We start from the raw sequence: 21,483 nt of genomic DNA, 5'->3' as shown, positions 1-21,483 counted from the left end.
CACATAGCCTTTACTATGTAGCCTTTATTAGGGTGTGTGTGTATACACATACACACACATCCATAGCCTTTCCTAGGGTCTATATAAGTCTGTCCCTGGCTTCCCACGCACTCCACCAAATGCATAGCATCACAGAGCCATAGAGTTTGGAAGCCACAAGATCTCTGGGCCCTGATCCTCCAGAGTCCAGGGCTAGTGCTCAGCTGCAGTCAGTGTTGGGGGACCAGGGAGCAGACTGGCGCTGCAATGCCCGGAGCCGCCAGTGGGGGTCGCTCTCCGCCGGGAGGAAGCGAGAGGAGGAGAGGAGAGGCGGACGGGGCCATTTCCCTCGGAGGCGGGGGGGGGGGGGGGAAAAGCGGGGGCGCGGGTTCTTCGCAGGGGAGCGGGGGGGGGGGGGCGGGGGGCCTTCCCGGCGGGACTAGGCCGGGGCTTGGGGTGGGAGCCGGCGAGGAGGCCGCGGCTGTTACGACGAGGCTGGTTGGCGGAGGGGAGAGGAGGGGGGCTTGGCAGATGGTTGAGGCCGGTGGAGGCAGCGGGCGGCGGGGTCAGTTCCTCCTCCTCTCAGTGTTTGCCGATGTGAGAGGCGCCTGCAAAGTGTCCCTCGGAAGCAGGTAACCGAGGCTCGGGAGGGGGGGAGCCGGACAGGCCCCCAGGGGCACCGGGAGGGAGAGGAGGGAGGGGGTGAAGCCAGGCGACCCTCCAGCATGAAGGCAGCTGGGAGACGCCTCCTTCTCCGGCTCTCCTTCCTGCCTTGCTTTTGCTGGAAGGAAGGGGGAAAGAAGGAGGGAGAGTTGGGCTGTGAGCCCCTTCCTGGCCCTGTGCCCCCTCTTGCCCCCCAAAACCACCACTTTGAGGGGGCGAGCGAGTGGGGTGGCCGCCCCCTTGGAAGAAGAAGAATAACTAACAACAACAATAATAATATCAGCAGTAGTAATGATGATGATGGCGATGATAACTCTGCAGACCAGAGTTAGAATCCCCTTGGAATAATACTGTAATGAAGTTGATAATAATGAAAACTACAACAACAATAACAGTGATGATGATGATGATGACAACTCTGGAGACCAGAGTTCAAATCCTGACTCAGCTGTAAGTAACTGACATCTAATTGAGAAACACAGATAATCCTTCTGGACCATTCAGAGATCTAGGTAGCTAAGTGTTAGTCTGTGGAATCAGTACACAGAGAGGTCTTGCAGCACCTTTTGAGACTAAAAGGTCCAAAACAAGCACTGCAGAAATAACCCGTCTTGAGACCGCAGCCCTGACTCAATGCTGGGGAATCCTGGGAGCTGTAGTTTTGTGAGGCGTTCAACCTTGGCTGTCAGAGAGCTCTGGTACCACAACAAACTACAGCCTCGTTCCCACTTACAAAAGAAAAGGCGCTTTGCGATCCGAATTGATGGATCGATTCGACAGTGGAGCATAGTTCACGCTACATTTGTCCCGATCACATTTTTTCCCCTGTAAAATAGCCCACGTTCACAAATGAATCAGTTCAAAATGGACCCACTCCAGCCAGATGAAGGGCAAATTTAAATAAGTTCTAATCCACGTCTGGTTTGCGCTTGCTTGCGCAGAATTGATTTATCCAAAAAGTCACAGAAAACATCAGCGTCAAAAAGACAGGGGCTAAATGGGTGTAGCGCACGGCCCCCCTCTCCAAATCCCTTCAGCAATTCGATTCAAGTGGGATCCAGGGTCATTTGAGCATTGGATTATGACTTTGGAGACCAGGATTCGATTCCCAGCTCAGCCATGAAACCCATTGGGTGATCTTGAGCAAGTTACACTCAGCCTCAGAGGAGGGGAATAGCAGACCCCCTTTGAAGAAAACTTGCCAAGAAAATTCCATGATAGCGTTACTTTAGGATTGCCATATGTTGGAAATTACTTGAAGGCATACAACAAATATTTCAACTGAGCCGCCATGGTGTGGCGGTTTGCATGTTGGACTACAACTGTAGACCAGGGTTCAATTCCCAGTTCTGCCACGAAACCAACTGCATGACCTTGGGCAAGTCTCCTTTGCTAGCATCCCTTCACTGGCTCCCTCTCCCTTTCCGCATTCAGTATAAGCTCTTACTGTTGATGTTTAAAGCCCTCCATGGACTAGCCCCTCCCTACTTATCAGACCTTCTTTCTCCTCACCTTTCCACTCGGGCCCTCCGTTCTGGTAGTCAAGGTCTGCTGTCCCAGCCCAGGATTTCCTCTGCCCCATCCCAGATTTGCCCCTTTTCACTCGCTGCCCCTCACTCCTGGAACCTTCTTCCCCCGCGAGCAAGGGCCATCACTTCCTTAACCAGCTTCAAAACGGAGTTGAAGAGAAGCGTTCCCAGGCCTTGCATAATTGTCGCTTGCCTCCCTGGAAGAAGATTAACCATCCATTATGAAGCCAAGCCCTCCTTCCAGTCCATCTGCCTTGGTCCAGGCCTTGGAGGTAGAGAGGAACTGCTGGACCTCATCCCCTTCCCCACCACTGCTCCCTTCTCCTTTTGTGTGGTGTCTTTTTAGATTGTCAGGGAACCGTCTAATTAAATAGACTGTATGTACAGCGCTGTGTAAATTTACAGCGCTTTATAAATAAAGGTTAATAATAATAATAACAACAACAACAACATACTCTCAGCATCTGAAGAAGGACATGGCAACTCCCATCTGAACAAATCTTGCCAAGAAAACACCGTGTTAGCTTCACCTTAGGGTCACTATAAGTCGGCAACAACAACATTTTAACTTAACGAATTGGAGCTGGGGTGAACAGAGAACTGTTTAGTGCCCAGAGTTAGTGATAGTACAAAAACAGAGAGGACATAGCTCCAGAAGGACCTAACAAAGCTCAGGAAATTGACATTGGAGTAGTTCCTGTGGATGAATGAAGACAAGTGTAAATCATTGCATTTTTTGTTGTGGAGTGGCGCATCCCAGCATTACATCTATGCTGATGGAATCATATGGTGACTATTTAAGTGAGAAGGAGATCTTGGGATTGTGGTGGATAACTCAGTGAGAATGTGAAATCAATGCCTGGTTGCTATGAGGAGACATCTTTGGTGACAAGATTAAAAAAGGAGTATAAATTAAACTTCAAGAACCAGTGTGGTATAGTGGTTTGAATGTTGGACTATGACCCTGGAGATTAGGGTTCAAATCCCTGTTTGGCCAGGGAAACCAGCTTGGTCACCTTGGATGAAACACAGACTCTCAGCCACCGAAACCCCCCTGAGAGGATAGCCAGCCATAAGTCAGAATCAACTTGAAAGCAAACAAGAAAACCTTTCCAGGAAACCATTTTTGTTTTGGGAACTGTTTTCTCTAATGTGTAGGATGTTAGGACTGGGTTTTTAAATCCAAAATGTTACAGAAAACATTAAACCTTCGTGTTCAACCATAGTGTTCATACTATGGAACTGAGGAGAATATAACTGCATCTCCTTAAAGTGTTTTTTCAAATGTCAGCTTTAGAGGATGGCAATGGCAACCCCTCTCTGAAGAAACTTGCCAAGAAAGCCCCATGATAGGCTTGCCTTAACAGCAAATAAATTGCCAGCACAATATTGCAATGCCTTTATACAAATCTACGGTACAATCACATTTGGAATACTGTGTATAGTTCTGGTAATTGTAACTCATAAAATCATTCTAGTGATGGAGAGGGTATGGGACAGGATAACCAAACTGATAAGGGAGCATCTTCCTTATTATTATTACCAAAGATTACAATGCTGTATTTAATCTTTTTAGTTTGGTGTGGAGACAAGGAACCAGGATATATAATTAGACATGGTGTGGAGAAAATGAACAAGAATTTCATCTCTCATTGTTGGAATCTGAATTCATTCAGTGGTAGACCCATAGATGTACAGAAACTAGCACTTAACACAGTGCATAGTTAATCTATGGAATTACTTAGAAGATGTAATGGTGGCTGCCAATTTAGGGCTAGTCTACACGTAAATGTATTGTGCAAATTGCTGTAGATTTTCACACATTTGCAATGATGCTAAATTGTCTTCACTTTCCTATCAAATTCATATCTATTCACCCTCTCTCTGCCAAAAATGCATATAAATCTATGAAAAATAGATGGACAGGTATATGTTCTAAAATGTGTGTATCGCAGATACTGCAGTTTAAAAAAAGCAAATCTTTTTTCAGTAGAATTTATGGAGTTTCTCACCCCCACAGAAAGTCCAAATTCCTCTGAATCATGTGTGACCCGATCACAGGATATTCACGTAGAAGGAGGAGTATTTAAATCATGTAGGTAAGCCCATAGATAGCTTTTATAGGGGATTAAACAAATTCATGGAGAGTGAGTCTGTCAAAGGCTACAGTTCTTGTTATTATCTGCTACAGGCAAAATGGCACTTGCTGGAGAACAAGTGGGAGGTTGCTGTTGTGTCTGTTTACTGTTAGTGTGCTTCATATTGGCTTATGCTTGACCACTGTCAGAACTGATTGTTGGTTTGATCTAACAGGGTTTTCTGTTTCCATTTAAGTCCTGCTCTAGTTATTGAACATGGTTGCTGGCCTTATTGTTTGTGAGAAAGCTGGTTTCCTTGCTATTTCCCTCTCTCCTTCGTGGCTGTATTTGAATGGGGGTTGTTTTTTATTCAGATGAGCAGCATGTGTGGAGGCTTCACAGCCTGTGCATTGTTCAGCCACAATGTTGAATAATGGAAATATTGATGTTTTCACATGATTTCTAAAGCTGAAGTATCCAGACTTTTGAATAAGTTCCATGATGTGGGGTCTTAGTTCCAAGTAAGCATGAGCGAATTGCATGTTCAATTAACTTATTAAGTCTAATTGTTTAGCTGGCAGAAGGCTTAATACTGAAGAAACATTAATGAAATCTTAAATTGCTGAGATTATACCAGTCTGAATAAAACTTTTAACATCTGAAATACATGCTCTTTCCCCCCTCCAATTCAGTAACCATAGTGTGTTGTTTATGTCTTGAGTTACCATGTTATAATATAAAATAATAATAATAAAATTTATTCGATACTGCTTTCCCAGTGATCAAAGCGGTGCAACAAGTAAAATTATTAAAACAACATAAAATTAAAACCAACATTACATAATTACAAATATACAATAAAAATCCAATTCATAAGTTATGCAAGAGAGGGGGAAAGGAGGATCGAGCATACTTCAGTGTGTACATGGGGGAATGCTGGTTAAAGAGAAAGGTTTTAAGTCTCTTTTTAAACAGTTCAAGGAGGTAAGAGACGAGAAGAGTTTCCTCGGGAAGACTATTCCAATGCTGGGCCGTTACGAAAAGGCCTCTGAGAAGTAGTAACATATCTCGAAGTAGGACTCGAGCAAGTTCTTCCCGGTTGTTCTGAGAGTGCGAGACGGATTATATAGGGAGATGTAATGAAATGAAATGAAATGAAATGTATTTATATCCCGCCCTCCAAAAGATCGGGGCGACAAAATACAAAACACAAGACAATCAAAGACAAAAGAAAAAACATAAATAAATACAGCATTAAAAAAACAAGAAAAAATGCCCCCAATAGCCCATCATCATGGCCACGGAAGAGGAGGAGGCCCACAGATCTTTAATCGGGGAATGCCTGCTGGAATAGGAAGGTTTGAGGTCCTCCTAAATGGCCAGGGTGGTAGATGAGCGGAGCTCAATGGGCAGCGATATTCCAAAGGGCTGGGGGCAGCTGTATAATCCTGCATATACTTACTGGGAAATCTCATTAACTCAATTACTTGATTAGGATCAATGGAAAGTTCTCACGATGGTGTACCAGAGAGGTCTGAAAGGAAAACCAGTTCAAGGTCTATTAAAGCATAAAACCACTGGCAGCCTTAGGTCTGTCACCATTTTCAGCCTAATCATATAACAGAGTTCTGGGAAGATAGAGTAAAGGGAATGTGGTCCTTCAAGTAACTCAGGCCTTTCCATTGAAGCTAGGACAATGTACATGGCCATTCCCTTTACTCTATCTTCCCAGGAACTCTGTTATACTGATTAGGCTGAAAAGTGGTGACAGACCTAAGGCTGCCCAGTGAGTTTTATGCTTAATAAGAGACCTTGAACCTGGTTTCCTTGTCAGACCATATCTGGTACACCATCGTGAAAACTTTCCCATATGAATCCTAATCAGTACATTGAGTTAAATGAGATTATTCCAGTAAGTATATGAGGATTTATCTTAAGAATGTTTAAAATATGATGCATTTATTATTTTAGAGATCTTCTAACAGTTACATAAGGTTAGTGTTGTCCGTCCCCTTGTGGTAGGTGTGTGACTGAAGAGTCACAGTGTACCAGGTCACACTGATATCCCTAAAACCATTTAGTGAAATTCACAGCTGCAGCAAGAGTGGATTTGGGATTTTATAGTTTACAACATTTCTATAGATAGTGCACAGCTAACATGTCATTCCATTTGTAAAGTGGACCAAATTTTAAAAGAGTGGGATATAATTTTTGACACTTTAAATTCATGTGCTTAAAAACTGGGCTCAATACACTAAAGTGAATTCAATAAATGTTATCTACTCAGTATGCAAGATGCAGCACTTGCATGCACACCTCAATTGACAAAGCTCTGATAAAGATGTTACTTTTTACAAAGTTTTTTATGCCTGCCTCTCAGCCTCCTTTTCCTTCTTTTTCTCTGACTGGTACAAGTTTTTAAGGAGCACTAGCATTGGGAGAAGGCAGAAGAAGGGGTGAGAAAAGTCTTGATGTCAGGTTGCAGCAGCATTTCTGCTGTAAGCAGTGTAATAAAACTTGAGCTAAGAAGAGAAATGAAGGAATGGGATTTTACTCAGCAAGATTTATGCTGTGTGTGCCTGCCTACAACAGACAAGTAAACGTAGATGACTCCAAGAATCCCTTCTTAGCATACTTGAACAGCCAAACACAAAGGAAAGCTTGTCTCAAACTACCAATCAGCATATATAAAACAAAAAACAAGCACATAGATTTCAAGTTTGGCCACTCAAAACAGAAATCAAAAGACTAGTCAAGGCTGGCAAAAGAAAAAAAAAATCACCCTGGATATTTTGGAGTGTCTCTAGAAAGTTCAGAAGTTTTTAGTATAAGTATACAATAATGCCTGACTTGTTGTTTCATTTCACATGTGTATATTGTTAGTTTTTAATAAAATGTTTGCTGAAACATGTCAAAACTGTTTTTGTTTGTGGCAGAAGCACCTTTCCCTGTTTTTTCTATGTTATTTCTACCTCAATTCTATTGAAGAATGGCAGGATCTATTACTTGACGAGTACCTGTATCAACTTTCATCAATGTCATTTCTTATTGAAATTGAAGGCTTTCAGCTGCATCCATGGTTTTTTGTGGTTTTTTTGGGTATGTGGCCATGTTCAGAAGATTTTATTCCTGACGTTTCACCAGCATCTGTGGCTGACATCTCAGAGAATGCTTGCCTGGAAAAAGTGGGTTATATATACTGTGTGAGCCTGGGAATGTAAGAGTGATTTGCATGTGGCCTGAGGCCTGCCATCACACACAAACAATATGCATGTGCAAATCACTCCGCCTTTCCAGGTCACACAATAATAATATAGCAAGTCCTCTCTGACCATGAAAACTGTCGACTTCACAAAGAAGAGAGTGTGCTGTTTCCTTATGAAATCCACATCTTGAATTAGGCCTTTGTACTGAGGTATAGCGTGGTATACCACAGGACATTTTCCATAATTGCCAGTTGACAACAAACATTTGTTTTCTTCGTAGTATGCTCCGATGTTACATGTCTTTTGCTTAAGAAGCAACAGCTATGCAAGTTTTCCCTGTTAATTCTCAGGCATAGATGTTAATATGTGTTAAAGAATGATCACATGATGTAGCCATGCTACAGAAATAAAAACAGTTTGACATCACTTTAACTTCCTGACTCTATCCTGTGGAATCCTAAGGTTTTAGTAGAATTTGTAGACCAGACTGAATAAGTCACCAAACTATAAAACCCATGATTCCACGGGGTAGAGTCATGACAGTTGAAGTGGTGCCAAACTGCTTCCATTTTGCAGCGTGGAAACCAGCCTGTTACATGAAGCCAGTTCTTAAGCTTACATGTCCATCCACGATAAACATTTCAAGAAGCAAGTCCAAGGATTAACACATTAGGACTAAAACTTTAAAGTATATTCAATTCAATTTCTGTATTAAACTGGTGTAAGATTGGGCTGCAAGTTGATATATGCCTAAAACGTCTTAGTTTTGATACCTGGCTTACAGTTTTTTGGGGTGTGAACTCCAGTACTGGACTGCCTATCCACGCTACCAACAACAGTATCTGCACAGTTTAATGAACATTCATCTAAGTGACCTATTTAAAGCAAAGCTGTACAAAAGAAAAAGTATGCTAGCTTTAAAGGTCCCTTGGCTATCTACTCTTAACAACAAACTTTTGTACAACAAAGCTGTCAGTTTGTACTGTCTGCATTGTTACCCATTGAGAGTTGGTGTTGCTGACAGGCATGAAAATAGCAATGCTCTTTTACATTGACAAGTGTCAATATTGAATCAAAAATATATCATCAAAGTGGGCCAGTGTTGGAACATTCTGTAGATCAGACTTGGCAGTTAGCTCTGTTACAGCTGCTTAGATCAGACTTGAATATTTCCAAATAAATGGTCTTAGAACTGTTATGGTTTCCTTTTTCCATTGGACGACCAGGAGGGTTAATTATATACCTGTGCTGAACAAGTAAACATCTAGTTCAAGTTCTTTGAATGAAAATAGTTCAAAAATATACCTTAAGTTTCATTGCTACTCATTAACATTTCTTCTTATTTTAAATAATCAGCTAAAGGTTTAATTGACAAATTAGTGATCAACATTATAATGCATTATATATACATATAAAGGGTGTCTAATGTTGCCACCATTAGAAAAGTGTGGCTGGTAAATTTTAAAGAGTAAACTTTTAGAGGAGCCCATATTAGTCATTATATTAAAATTTTACATTGTAGTAGCTTGCTACCTTGTTGTTTAGTGCTTAATTACATAGAATATGTTTTAGCAAACAAAAATGACCACAGTAATGTTTTAGGAGTAGTGAGTAAAGTTAGATACTCTTCAATAAAGATTCAATGATATAACTAGTATTACATTACTTTTAAAAGTAATGTTATTGATAAGGCTGTACTCATAAAACATTACGTTACATATAAAAGTTACTTGGAACATGCTTCTCAAGTTCTGAACAGGACAAATATGCCAATTTAATACATCAAATTATGATCACAAGCCATTGGAAACTTTTGTTAATGCTGTCAAGTTGACTCTGACTTATGGCAGCCTTTATGATGAGAGACCTCTGAGTTACAGTCTGCTAAATCTTGCAAGCTCAGGATGTGGTTTTCTTAATGGTTTACCCATGTGAAATGTGGTCTTCTTCCTTTCCTATGGTTTTAACTAGCATTAGCGGTTTTTTTCTAAGGGTTGTTTCATCTCATGCGTGCAATCGAGATCGGTTTGATTTGCTTTCGGACTACAGTGGTGCCTCGGGATACGAAATGATCGGGTTACGAAATTTCCAGGATACGAAAAGTTGGATGGCAAAAAACTGTTTCGGGTTACGAAATATTTTCGGGTTACGAAATTCATTTCGGCGCGAAATTCCAATGCTCAAAGTTCAGCTATAGGCTTTCCAGTGCTAACGGAAAGTTTTTCGGGTTACGAATTTCGGGTTACGAAAGGAATGGCGGAACGAATTATTTCGTAACCCGAGGCACCACTGTAATTCATTTGTCTTTTTGACAGCCATTGTAGCTGTAGAACTCTCCTCCATCAACATGTTTCCTACAAATTTATTCTCTTCTAGTAGCTTTCTTCAATGTCCAGCTTCCACAACCAAACATAGAAAACAGAAATACTATAGCTTGGGTTATCCCTTCTTTGATATGTATTAAATTATATATCTTTACATTGAAGATCTTATTTAGTTTCATCATAGGTGCCCTTCCACATTCCGTTCTCTTCTGATTTCTGACTATAGTAGCCATTTTGAAGTAGAGAAAATATTTCAACTATTTTGATAACTTCATCCCTCTTTAAAATTAGTGTAAGTCTTCTGTGTGAATTGTTTTTCTTAATGTTCACTTGAACCCTGCTTTGATTTTCTTCCTTGACTTTATTCAATAGTCTTTCAAAAATATGACTATTTTTGGTAGTAGTATGTTGTCATCTGTGTTTCCCAAGTTGTTGATGTTCTTTTTCCCAGTAGTCACACCCTCCTCCAGTCTAATTCGTGCTCTACATGTATGTTCTGCATAGAAAAGGCAATAAAAGCCCCTCGGCTGATTCTCCCTCCTTCTTCTCAATGGAAACCATGCTGTTTCTCCATATCTGTTCCTGACAGTGGTTTCTTGTCAAGAGTCTAGATCATGAGGCAGTCTCGTGCAGCGGTTCCCAACCTTTGTTGGGCCGCGACCCCCATGCGGGCAAAAGTCCCACCCGTGACCTCCCTCATAGGTTGGGAGACCATGTAGGAGCGGGACTTCGACCGCCTACAAGCCCCAGTGGCCTTTGCAGCCGGAAGTCCCGCCCCTACCTGGCCGCCCAACCAATCATGGAGGCCACCAGTGAAGAAGGGGCTGGACTTTCGGCCACCAAGGCTGCTGGGGCTTGCAGTCCTGTCCTTGTCTCCTTCTACCTGCGGGTGCCTTCAGTGGCACCTGCGGAGAAGAAGCAGAGAGAAGACGAAGCAGCAGCCCCGGCCTTTTTCTCTTCTCGGGGTGCTTCGATGGCACCTGCGGGGAGGAGAAGGAAGAGGAGGAGTGGCCCCGTCCCTTTCCCCTTTCTTGCGGGTGGCTTTGATGGCACCCACGGGGAGAAGGAAGAGGATGATGTGGGCCGGCCCTTCTCCTCCCGGTTGCCGTGTTAGCGCAGCACCCGCAGGGAAAAATGAGGAGGGGGACAGGGGGAAATCCCAACCTGGGACCCCCAAAGGGGTGGTGACCCCCAGGTTGGCAATCCTGGTCTAGTGTTGTGGCCATCCTTTTCTTCTAAACTGATTTAGAATATAGGTATGGCATAACTAAACAAACATAACAAAAAAATGTGCCGAGAAGTAGGCACTTGAAGCCTATAAGTCAGGGATTCCAACCTTTTGACTCGTGGAGCCTTATTTTTTGGCAGAGCCCCTAAGGCCTACAAATTAATGGTGTTAGGAGTATATATAAAAATATATATTTTTAATTTCATTCAATTATTATTTCTTTCATTTTTTCTGGAGGTATGGAGCACCTGGAAAGTGCATGCAGAGCCCTAAGGGCTCCTCGGAGCACAGGTGGGAACCCCTGAGGAAATGTTCAACCTCATATGTCTTTTTGGAGCACAAAGGGGTGTGGTGTTAAATGAAAAATGGCCTTGTGGTCTTTCCAGTTTTGGCAACCAGGGAATAAACCTGCCCTCCTTGAGCCCTATGAGGAAGAATTTGTCTCCAGATCCATGAATTTGTCAACTCTTAAAAACTAACACATTTTATTTAGCATAAGCTTCTACAGACAAAATATTTTTTCATTTTGTGCCATATCTTTTTTAGATAGTCAGCCTACAGGGAAGCAGTTTGTCTTCCAGTTGTATTCAGAGCCTTTTGGGTGAAAAATCAGATGAATGCTGTAAATAATTGTTGCCAGAGACTACTAGTTTAAGCTTGCCCAGGTGGAGGTGAGGAGAATACGTGCTGGGTGGTATTTTTTGACACTGAACTCTTTAATGCCATTTTGAACAGAAAAAAAAACCCTGTAATTTTGAAAACCATGGAACTGTAAAATATCTGGAATTTTGAAATCATTTTTCAGGAATAAAAAATTGGTTACATTTTAGAATCCGTATTAGCATACTTGACAGCTCAGATTACTGTATTAATTTAGAAGTATAAAATGCATTATGTATAATTGGTTTGGCATAAAGTATCATGTTTGATATTATAAGATGCAGTTTATTGACAAAATAATTGCAAATTGAATTTACTTTTTGAAATGTCACAGTTAGAGCTACAAGAACCCTGACCATAAGGAACCTTTGTTTCTGTCAGTTTATAGGAGAAAGCAACAAAACAATAGCAATAAAAACCAGAAGCTACCCACATTAATAAACAAAAGAATTATTTTTTCTTCTTAGTCTTCCATGGGCCAAGTGGAAATAAAACACTTACCAGTATTCCCATACGAAAGAACTGAGAAAAAGAAATCAAAACCAAAGATTGCATCATGTGAGATATTGAATATAATGTTACAGCAAATTCTTCTTGCTACATAATTTTTAGAAATAATGTAAGGGGACTAAATACACACCTTGTCTTAAACATTTATTCATTGTTGTGGAAAAAAAAGTATTCCATATCAATTTTTCCAGTTTTTTTGGGGAGAGCATCAAGGGGAAAAAGGGAGAAATGCATTTTCCTGCTTTTTCTGGTTGCCCCTACCAGGCTATCAGTCTCTACTTTTGAAATTATTTTATTTCCAAAATACGTAATTCATCTTGTTCCTGTGTGAGAAAGTTGCTGTTCAAGTTAAGACAAGTTCAGGTCTCCTTGATCACACAGACCTACCTGTGTACTCTTTGGATCTGGCCAGATATGTATAAGTTCTACAAACACAACTAGTTTCTCTCTTTCCATACACTGCTTTTAGAACAAGAGGGAGGTAACATAGGTTGACATATGTTTATTCGCATACTTTCTATAAAAATTGAAATATATATTTGAATTGTGTTTGACCTTTCATAAATGGTGACACACGGTGAACTGTCATTGTCTTCATCTTCATCTTTATTATTTATGTTACCTAGTCCCTAGACCTGGGATGTGGTAGCTTACAGAAGTTAAGAGAACATAGATAAAAAAATAAAAATATTATTCAAATATAATTAAACTGTGGCACTATTTAAAAAACATACCGGTGGCTCTCCATATCCATGGATTCAACCATCCATGGCTTGAAATATTCCAAAATATTAGTTATTATTATTATTATTAACCTTTATTTATAAAGCGCTGTAAGTTTACACAGCGCTGTACATAGTTTTTTTTTTTTTTAGTCAGACGGTTCCCTGTCCTCAGGCTTACAATCTAAAAGACACGACACAAAAGGAGAAGGGAGTGGTGGTGGGGAATAGGATCAGGTCCAGCAGATCTTTTCCACCTCCGAGCCTGGACCAAGGCGATTGACTGGGGGCTTGGCTTCTTGATGGTGGTTGAAGGAGGCTTCCTGGGTCGGGAGAGGGCTCACCTCTGGGATGCTTCTCTAAACCATTAGTCTTTAATTTAGTTTTGAAACTGGGCAGAGAAGTGATGAGGTGTGCATGTGGGGGAAGAAGGTTCCAGAGTAAGGGGCAGCAAGCGAAGGGACGAATTCGGGAGGGGCAGTGGTAGTCCTACATTGTGACAGGAGACCCTGACTACCAGAGCGGAGGGTGCGGTAGGAATGTAGGAGAAAGAAGTCAGATAAGTAGGGGGCCAACCCATGGAGGGCTTTGAAAGTCAGTAACAAAAGCTGTACCGGATGCAAAAGGGGAAGGGGAGCCATGAAGGGAGGATAAAAGAGGAGAAACATGGTCAAAGCGGCGAGCGGTATGACATACGGGCAGCTGATATTGAACAGATATTAAAGGATGGATGTGTGAAGAGAGCCTGTTAGAAGGAGGTTACAATAATCTAGTCGCGAAACCACTAGGGCATGGACTAGAGTCTTGGCAGTAGGGCTGAGAGGAATGGAAGGATCTTGGCAATGTGTGGAGAAAGAATCTACCGGCCTTGGCGGTGGCCTGGATCTGGTGGGAATAAATGACAGAGAAGGTAAAAAATGAAGCCAAGATGCGGGCTTGATGAACGGTTGAATAGAAGTGTCGTCGACAGGAAACAGAAAAGGATAATGAGGTGGGTGTAGTGGAAAGACGAGAAGCTCAGTCTTAGACATGTTGAGCTTCAAGCGCCGAAGCCGCATCCACTGAGAGATGTTTATGTTATGTTTCCTTTTGTTTGTTTGTTTGTTTCTTGTTTGTTGGTTGTTACACTTAGTTTATCTTTTATTATGTGATAAAATAAAAATTAAAAAAGAAAAGAAAATATTTCAAAAAGATACAATACAAAAGAAAAGCTTGATTTTTTTTATTTATTTTATTTTATTTATTAAGGAACACCATTCCACTATGTCATTGTACTGAATGGACTTGAGCAGCAACAGATTTGGTATTCATGAGGGCCTCCTGGAACAACTCTGTTGATACCAGGGGCCCACTCTTTATTAAAAATAATGAAATAGTGGGACATTATTAAATGCCCTTGCAGTCAGCTTGCTTGCTGATGGATGGATAGCAAGGGGAGGAGCATAGGAATGTTGCAACTGATTTCTGGACATTGCTTAATGGCAGATGAGGGACCGGAAATGTGTTGGACTGCAACTCCTACCTTATTTCACAACATCATCCCATATAACTCTGCAGCTAAGTCTGATGTGCTTTCTAGTCAGCATCTGGTGAGGCACTGTTTCATGCACTTGGAATAGCCATGCAAATTTTCACTATACAGAGCTTGGTTTAGGCAAGAAAGTTGGCAACAAGGGCCCATTTTGCTATAGGCACCAACAGTGCAATCTATAGAATGTAAAATTAAATGAGATAACAAGGATCTGGGAGTCCAAGTAGACCACAAATTGAACATGAGTCAACAGTGTGATGCGGCTGCTAACAAGGCCAATGCGATTTTAGCTGCATCAATAAAAGTATAGTGTCTACATCAAGGGAAGTAATAGTGCCACTGTATTCTGCTTTGGTCAGGCCCCACCGGATACTGTGTCCAGTTCTGGCACCCAATTCAAAATGGACATTGAGAAACTGGAGCATGTCCAAAGGAGGGCGACACAAATGGTGGGGTCTGAAATCATTGCCCTATGAGGATCAACTTAGGGAGCTGGAAATGTTTAGCCTGAAGAAGAGAGGTTAAGAGGTGATATGATAGCCTTGTTTAAATACTTGAAGGGATGTCATATTGAATTTTTCCTGACAGTAAGGGCTGTCCAACAGTGGAAACACTCCCTCGGAGTGTGTGGGAATCTCCCTCCTTGGAGGTCTTTAAACAGAGGCTGGATGGACATCTGTTGGGGATGCTTTGATTGAATTCCCTGCATGGCAGGGGGTTGGACTGGATGGCCCTTGCGGTCTCTTCCAACTCTATGATTCTAAGGACCCAGAACTACTTTTAAGTCAGGGGACGGGACCTCCACATTGGTAAGTCATTAAGTTTGACTATGGTGGAAACAGATGGCCAACAGAAGTGGCCGATGATGCATGCTCCCGAAGCCACAGCAAAGGAGCAGCTAAAAACAGCTCCTGTGTATTTCTTTTCCTCACTGAGGTGGTTAAGGTGCATGATGTATCAGCACTGCTGACATTAAGCTAAGAAGGTCATAAGTCCAAAAATATGTGCAGAAGTAATCCAGTTTGAGACCACTTTAACTGCCCTGTCTCCAGTTCTAGAGAATCCTAGGCGGGGTACAGACCGCCGCTTTGCGGCGGTCCACCGCCGCCGCCATTTGCTCCGTGCGGGAGCCGCAGCAGCCAAACCGCGCGACTCCCGCGCGGAGCAAAAAAGAAGCTCCATTTCGGATCTTCTTTTTGCGGCGCCTCAATGACGTCGCGAGGCGCCTGGCGCGGATCGTCATAGGCGCCGCGACACGTCTGGACGCTGTGCGTCCAGTACGTAAAGATGGCGGCGCCCATGTAGAAGGGACGCCGCCATCTTGTACGTATAGAATACGTACTAGGGTTAGGGGGGTGCGGAAGCACCGCCCCTTCCTAACCCTAGTACGTATTGTATACGTACTATTTGGCGGTCTGTAAACCGCCCTAGTAATTGAAGTTCATTGTGGCACCAGAGCTCTCTGACACTCAAGGCTAAATGTCTCAAAGCTACAGTTCCCAGGATTCCCTAGCATTGAGCCAGGTCAGTTAAATCAGTATCACGATGGATTATTTATGTGGTGTGATTTGGACCTATGTTTGTTTAGTGCTCAGAGAATGATATTGAGCAGCATACATACGTCATAGTTTACTATAACTAAAGAAGAAGCCTGTTGGACATTTTAAGCAACATACAGGAGAAACTCTAGGACTCACCCCTATAACAGAAAAAAACACACAACCTTCAGTATGGAATGAGGATTATACTAAAAATGAATATATTTTTGTAAAGTATACAACAACATGTGATTGTACAATAATTGAAACTATTTATAGAGATTTTAAATATTATCTGTTGTTGGTATCACAAAGCAGACATGCAATATACAATATGGTATGTAATTGCAACCATAGGACAATTGATTCCACAATCACTAAATGTACTTATACATACAACAGTGGTGTCATTAGGGGGTATGGTGGTACATACTACACTAAGTGACTGTCATGCCCAGCTTGAAGGATGACTTGGAGGACTCAGGGGATGAGCCAGAGCCTCTGGGACCTGAGCCTGCAATTGAGGAGCCTGAGGCCAGCCCTAGTTCTGCTGTAGCAGAGTCTGTGGCCTCTCCAGAGGCTCAGCAGCCAAGTCTGCCTGGGGCTGAGTCTGTGGACATAGAGGAGGATCAAGGGACCTTCAGGGAGCGTCAAGCCGAAAGAGAAGGCCTTCAAAGGTCACGGAGGCTTTATCAGAAATGAGATGGCAATCACACACACCTGAATGCCTGTTGTCTGCCTATTGAGGCATCTGGAGCATGTGTGTCTGGCTGCCAGCAATTATCTGACCTGCTTGGAGGAAAGACTGTGTCTCTGGCTTCTGTGGATTTTTGGGGGGAAACCTTGCTTATATAGCCTTTAGACCATGTGCTCTCCCAAACTCAGTTACTTCCTGTGCCACAGTGTAAAGTGTCCCACTGTGCAATACAGACAGATGTTTCATCATTCAGGCACAAGTGCACACAGGCATCAGAGTGTTCTTGAGTCTATGAACATCAGCTGTGCTTGATCAGCCTTGTCCTTCCAGTGCTGGATGCTCATGGTCAGACACACACACATCCAAGCATTTCCCAGTGTGCTGACTTTAACCCCTGACAATTTCTTAGACTGCTGACCTGCCTTGATTATCTGGAACCCTTGACCTTGGGCTGCCTTATCAACCTGCCTGTCTGATACCTCGAATCTCTCACTGTTTGACAACTCTTTTGGTAATCCCTCTTCTGATTCTGTCTTTAAACTCAAGACTGTATTGCTTGCATTGACTCTGCTAGCTGAGAGTTTGTTTGGAAACTAGGCTGGCCTTATCAGCCATTTGGCTGCTTTCTTGGACAGTGACACCTCAGAGGAGGGGTGTCACTTGGTGGGGTAGTACACCCTGGGGGGGGAGTGGGCAGCTGTCTTCCGGGTCCCACAAAGCCATGGCCACACGGGACTTGGAAGGGTGGGGTGGTGGCAGCAGCTGCCTTCCAGGTTCTGCAAAGCAATGGCTACATGAGACTTGGAAGGCTCGGGAGGCTACTGAGAGGGCCCAGTGTGCCCCCCCCCCCATCTTGCTGCTGTGGCAGCATTCTATGAGGTGGCATTCAGTGAGGTGGAGGGAGTGCCCTTTTGGCCCTGCTCCAGAAGCTCCTTCCCCCCGTATCAGGTGACACCTTGGGCAAGAACTCTACTGACATAGAGTCCAGATGTGATGTACAGAAAGATCAGAGGACAATATTACATGAATAATATATGCAACTCAGACAAGATAGTAACTGGACCTCCATTGCCAGGACCTTGAACAGGACATTTTATATTTTTTGGTCATTTTCAGCATGTTTTCTTGAATGGATACTGTGATTTATTGTTGTTTTGTGCCTTCAAGTCATTCTCGACTTATGGTGACCCTATAGTGGACTTATCATGGGGTTTTCTTGGCAAGATTTCGTCAGAGGAGGTTTGCCTTTGCCATCCTCTGAGGCTGAGAGATTGTGACTTGCCAAAGGTCACCCAGTGGGTTTCTTGGCCAAGCTGGGATTTGAACCCTGTTCTCCAGAGTCGTAGTCCAATGCTCAAACTACTACACCAGTAGTCTTTCTTTTTCACTCACAAGGACTACATTTGTAAGTAACTGACATCTAGACTGATAAACACAAACAATCTAGTGGGTATATATTTTGGAACTGGAACTTAAACTGAAATTTAAACATTTTAAGCAACCATGACCTAAATCCATGGCACTTCTCTCAGTGTGACATAACCTCCTCTTCTTTTCACTCTACTTTGCAGTCCTCAGAGCTATTCTAAAAAGTTAAGGAAGGTTTTCCACTCCTCCTGCTCAGGTTTTGGGAGTGCATAGAGACCTGCAATGTTGGGAGGAAAGCACCCGGTCTCATTTTAACTGAGGTTTGCTGAGCATTTGATCCTGCTCTGTTGTTTATTGCAGTGCAGCCATATCCTGTTTCTGAAATATTCTGAGGCCTAGCATTTGTCAAAACTGTGTAGAAAACAAGTTGTAAAGCTGCGAACTACTGCAAGAAGGTCCCCCATGGAAACTACCTTCTGCAGTTTACTGTAAGATACTGTAAAGTGTCAGAGTTGAATGTAGAAAAGACACATTGAATACATGGACTCGGTACTGCAATTGGGTTGTTGATCATACAGTACATGTCATTTCTGTTAGTGCAAAATAATGCAAACATATTGGTGTTTTTTCTCTTCAGTAAAATCAGTGGCACAAGTTAAAATGCAAAGCACGCCCAACCACTCTGGACCTATCCTGTCCACAGCAATGCTAACCTCACCAATAACAGCAACATGTTCAGCAGTCCTTCAGCCATCCATGAATGGATCCATTCCAGAATCAGCTGTTGATTGCAATAATTCTGCAACTGGTCTAGTGGATTCTGTGCCTTCTAATGACTCACAGGGTAAGGAGGTGGCTGATTTATGTTAATATGATCATCTTAAGGCTTTTGGAATAAAACACTTCCCAAAGAGCGCACAATGAGAGTAGCAATCAAAATAGCTAAACCTATGTCAGCACAAGAGTGCTGTTTTCATTAAACTGAACTGTTGCTCAGATTTAGCTTTTGAAGGGTTGGAGTTTTTTATGTGTGTCTGTAGAATCACTGAAAAGAGCTCACCTCTCCCTTTTTGGGCCTGAAAAGTTTGAAACTGCAGGAAGGAATCCAAGTGCATTTCCTACCCGAGAACAAAATGTCTCAGACTTTTTATTTTGGCAGTAAGTGTTATTTCCTTTGTAACTCTGTAAATAAAATGTAGTTCCTGTCCTTCTTCATTGAAGCATTGGGCCCCAAAATAAACCTGCTCGGAATGAGTGCAAAGTGTATTGAAGTGAGGAATGACAAGAGGAATAAAATATTAGCAAATCCAATGCCAGGCACTTTAGGGAATAGAGATAAAACACTTGTAAATGAGGAAATACTAGAACTAGGAAACAATGGAGATAGACAATAATTATAAAAAAATATATAGTTGGCTCTAAAGATAGCTGGGCTTTAATTTGCAGAAGTGTTATAATTCAGGTTGGAGTAGCTAAATTACATTTATTAAATGATTTCTAAAACATATATTTATATGGTACTGTCTATGACTGAATTAAAAATAAAATACAATACCTTCATTTTGCAGAATGCCATAATCTGAATGGATTTCCCCCCCAATTTGTTAGCCAAAATAATTGAAAATAAATATTTTAGCCACAATCTCTCTTTTTCTTTCTCTTCTCTTAAAATGGTTATTATATCTGCAAAGTGGATTTAGAACTATGCTGGAAATTTAAGAAGTCAACTTTTTTACAGTTCTTCTGCAAGATAACATGGTAAACCCCAAAGAGAAAACTCCAATGTGTCTGGTAAATGAGTTAGCCCGTTTCAACAGAATACAACCTGTTTATAAGCTTCTGAATGAACAAGGACCTGCTCACGCAAAGGTATTATTTCACTGTTTTTAGAGGTATATTACTTCTTTTTTTGTTTTTAGCAGACTATTCACTGCCCAATACAGTATAATGATCCTGCAGGTATAGAGCCTTACTGTAGACCTGAAATGAAACATGGTTAATGGGTAGGCCTCTAAAGTTGGCTTGCAAATCACCTTTGGCTGAAGTTGTACTCCAACAGCATCTTGAAGGCTGCATGTGCCCTGCCTCTGCCATCAGTATATATTCTGTTTTTTGTTTATCATTTACGACTAAGACTGTGCCACAATCTGTTTTTGGAATTCTTCAAAACAAAATGGTTTAGTCAAGCGCTTCAGTATATGTATGATTGTGCTCTTCTTCTCTCTTTTTCTCTACTGAGACAAGGAAGCAAGGGAGGGAAGGGTTGAACAGGAAAGAAGAAAAGAGAGAGTAAAAATGTAGAATTCAGATCCATAGATAAGATAAATGGCCAGGTAGAGTGTGGGATAGACTGTGTAGGATGTATTTTCAAGGCTGAGATGAAATATGTGCTGTATGTGGTAAATCAACTAAGATACAATATTTTTGCCTTATTTCTGAATGATTTAAGCAAAATTAACATTAGAAAAATTAATGTAGTTAAAACAACAAACAATAAAATCCCTTCATCCTAATTTACCTACTGGCCATATAGTTATTTATATGCTGTAGAATATATAAAATACATAGGTACACCTTTACTTTTTGGACTCCAAATCCTGAGCCACTGAGAGTAGTTGTCCAAATAGTAACTTTTCCAATCTCTGTAGATACTCGATTTCAGTCCATATAGCGAGCATAACTACTAAACTGGTGAGGAAAATTACTTTTGCCAATTCTTCCTTTCCCTTGTAATTCCTTTTATCATCTGAAAAATTGCTCTAGAAGATTGTGGGACCCTAAAGTACACCATGGATGTTGTGAAGGGGCTGTAAGGGAGAATCACTGGTAATAATATCGCCCTTTCCTTTCTGCTATAGGAGTCTCAACTGGATTGTAGACCTTTCTGCAAATGAAGGAAGCCCTTCTGTTTGTGGAAGGTCAACTCAGATTCAGTCCTAACTATTCTAATAGATCCATGAAAGAGAAGAAATGCAGTTGGGAGTGACCCACATGCTTAAGGCAATGATTCATTAATGTACTAACTTGGAATACCTCTTTAAGTTCAGTGATATTCTTAATAAATATATATAGATTGTAAATTCTGGAAACAGGTAGATTTATGTACATAAAAGTTGAAAGAGAATAGTATTTACACTGGTGGCAGTAAAAGTACAGCAAATACCAATCAACTCTAGTACAGTGGTACCTCGGGTTACGAAATTAATTCGTTCCGCGGCTAATTTCGTAACCCGAAAAACCTTCGTAAGCCGAATTGCCATAGGCGCTAATGGAAAAATAGCTCTCTGCTGCCCTCCGGTGGCGGAAAATAGCGCCGCGGTTTTTTCGTAACCCGAAAAAACCTTCGTAAGCCGAAACAATAAATCCCTATGGGATTTTTTCGTAACCCGAAAAATTCGTAACCTGGGTAATTCGTATCCCGGGGTACCACTGTAGGCTTCTTTTCCCATT

The 21,483-nt window shown here is 41.9% G+C and overlaps 1 protein-coding gene across 18 annotated transcripts in view; it reads left to right on the top strand.

The window, feature by feature from the left end:
- The first annotated feature begins 411 nt into the window (after positions 1-411).
- STAU2 (staufen double-stranded RNA binding protein 2) overlaps positions 412-21,483 on the top strand; it is a 256,673-nt gene continuing 235,601 nt past the window's right edge. For 15 of the 18 annotated variants that reach the window (XR_006103436.1, XR_006103437.1, XR_006103438.1 and 12 more), the window contains exons 1-3: positions 412-611; positions 18,671-18,877; positions 19,772-19,902. Coding sequence is in view for 13 of the 18 variants with exons in the window: in XM_042462315.1 (XP_042318249.1) it covers positions 18,694-18,877; positions 19,772-19,902 (315 nt within the window). In the remaining 5 variants the exon portion in view is untranslated. Of the gene's footprint in view, positions 612-4,191; positions 4,267-18,670; positions 18,878-19,771; positions 19,903-21,483 lie in introns of those variants that run through there. The other 3 variants (XM_042462308.1, XM_042462321.1, XM_042462318.1) reach the window with 3 other exon arrangements.

This window comes from Sceloporus undulatus, chromosome 4 (assembly GCF_019175285.1).
Source record: "Sceloporus undulatus isolate JIND9_A2432 ecotype Alabama chromosome 4, SceUnd_v1.1, whole genome shotgun sequence".
Lineage (NCBI taxonomy): Eukaryota > Metazoa > Chordata > Lepidosauria > Squamata > Phrynosomatidae > Sceloporus > Sceloporus undulatus.
Note: the sequence above shows the minus strand (reverse complement) of the source record. Positions and strands in the feature narration are given on the sequence as shown.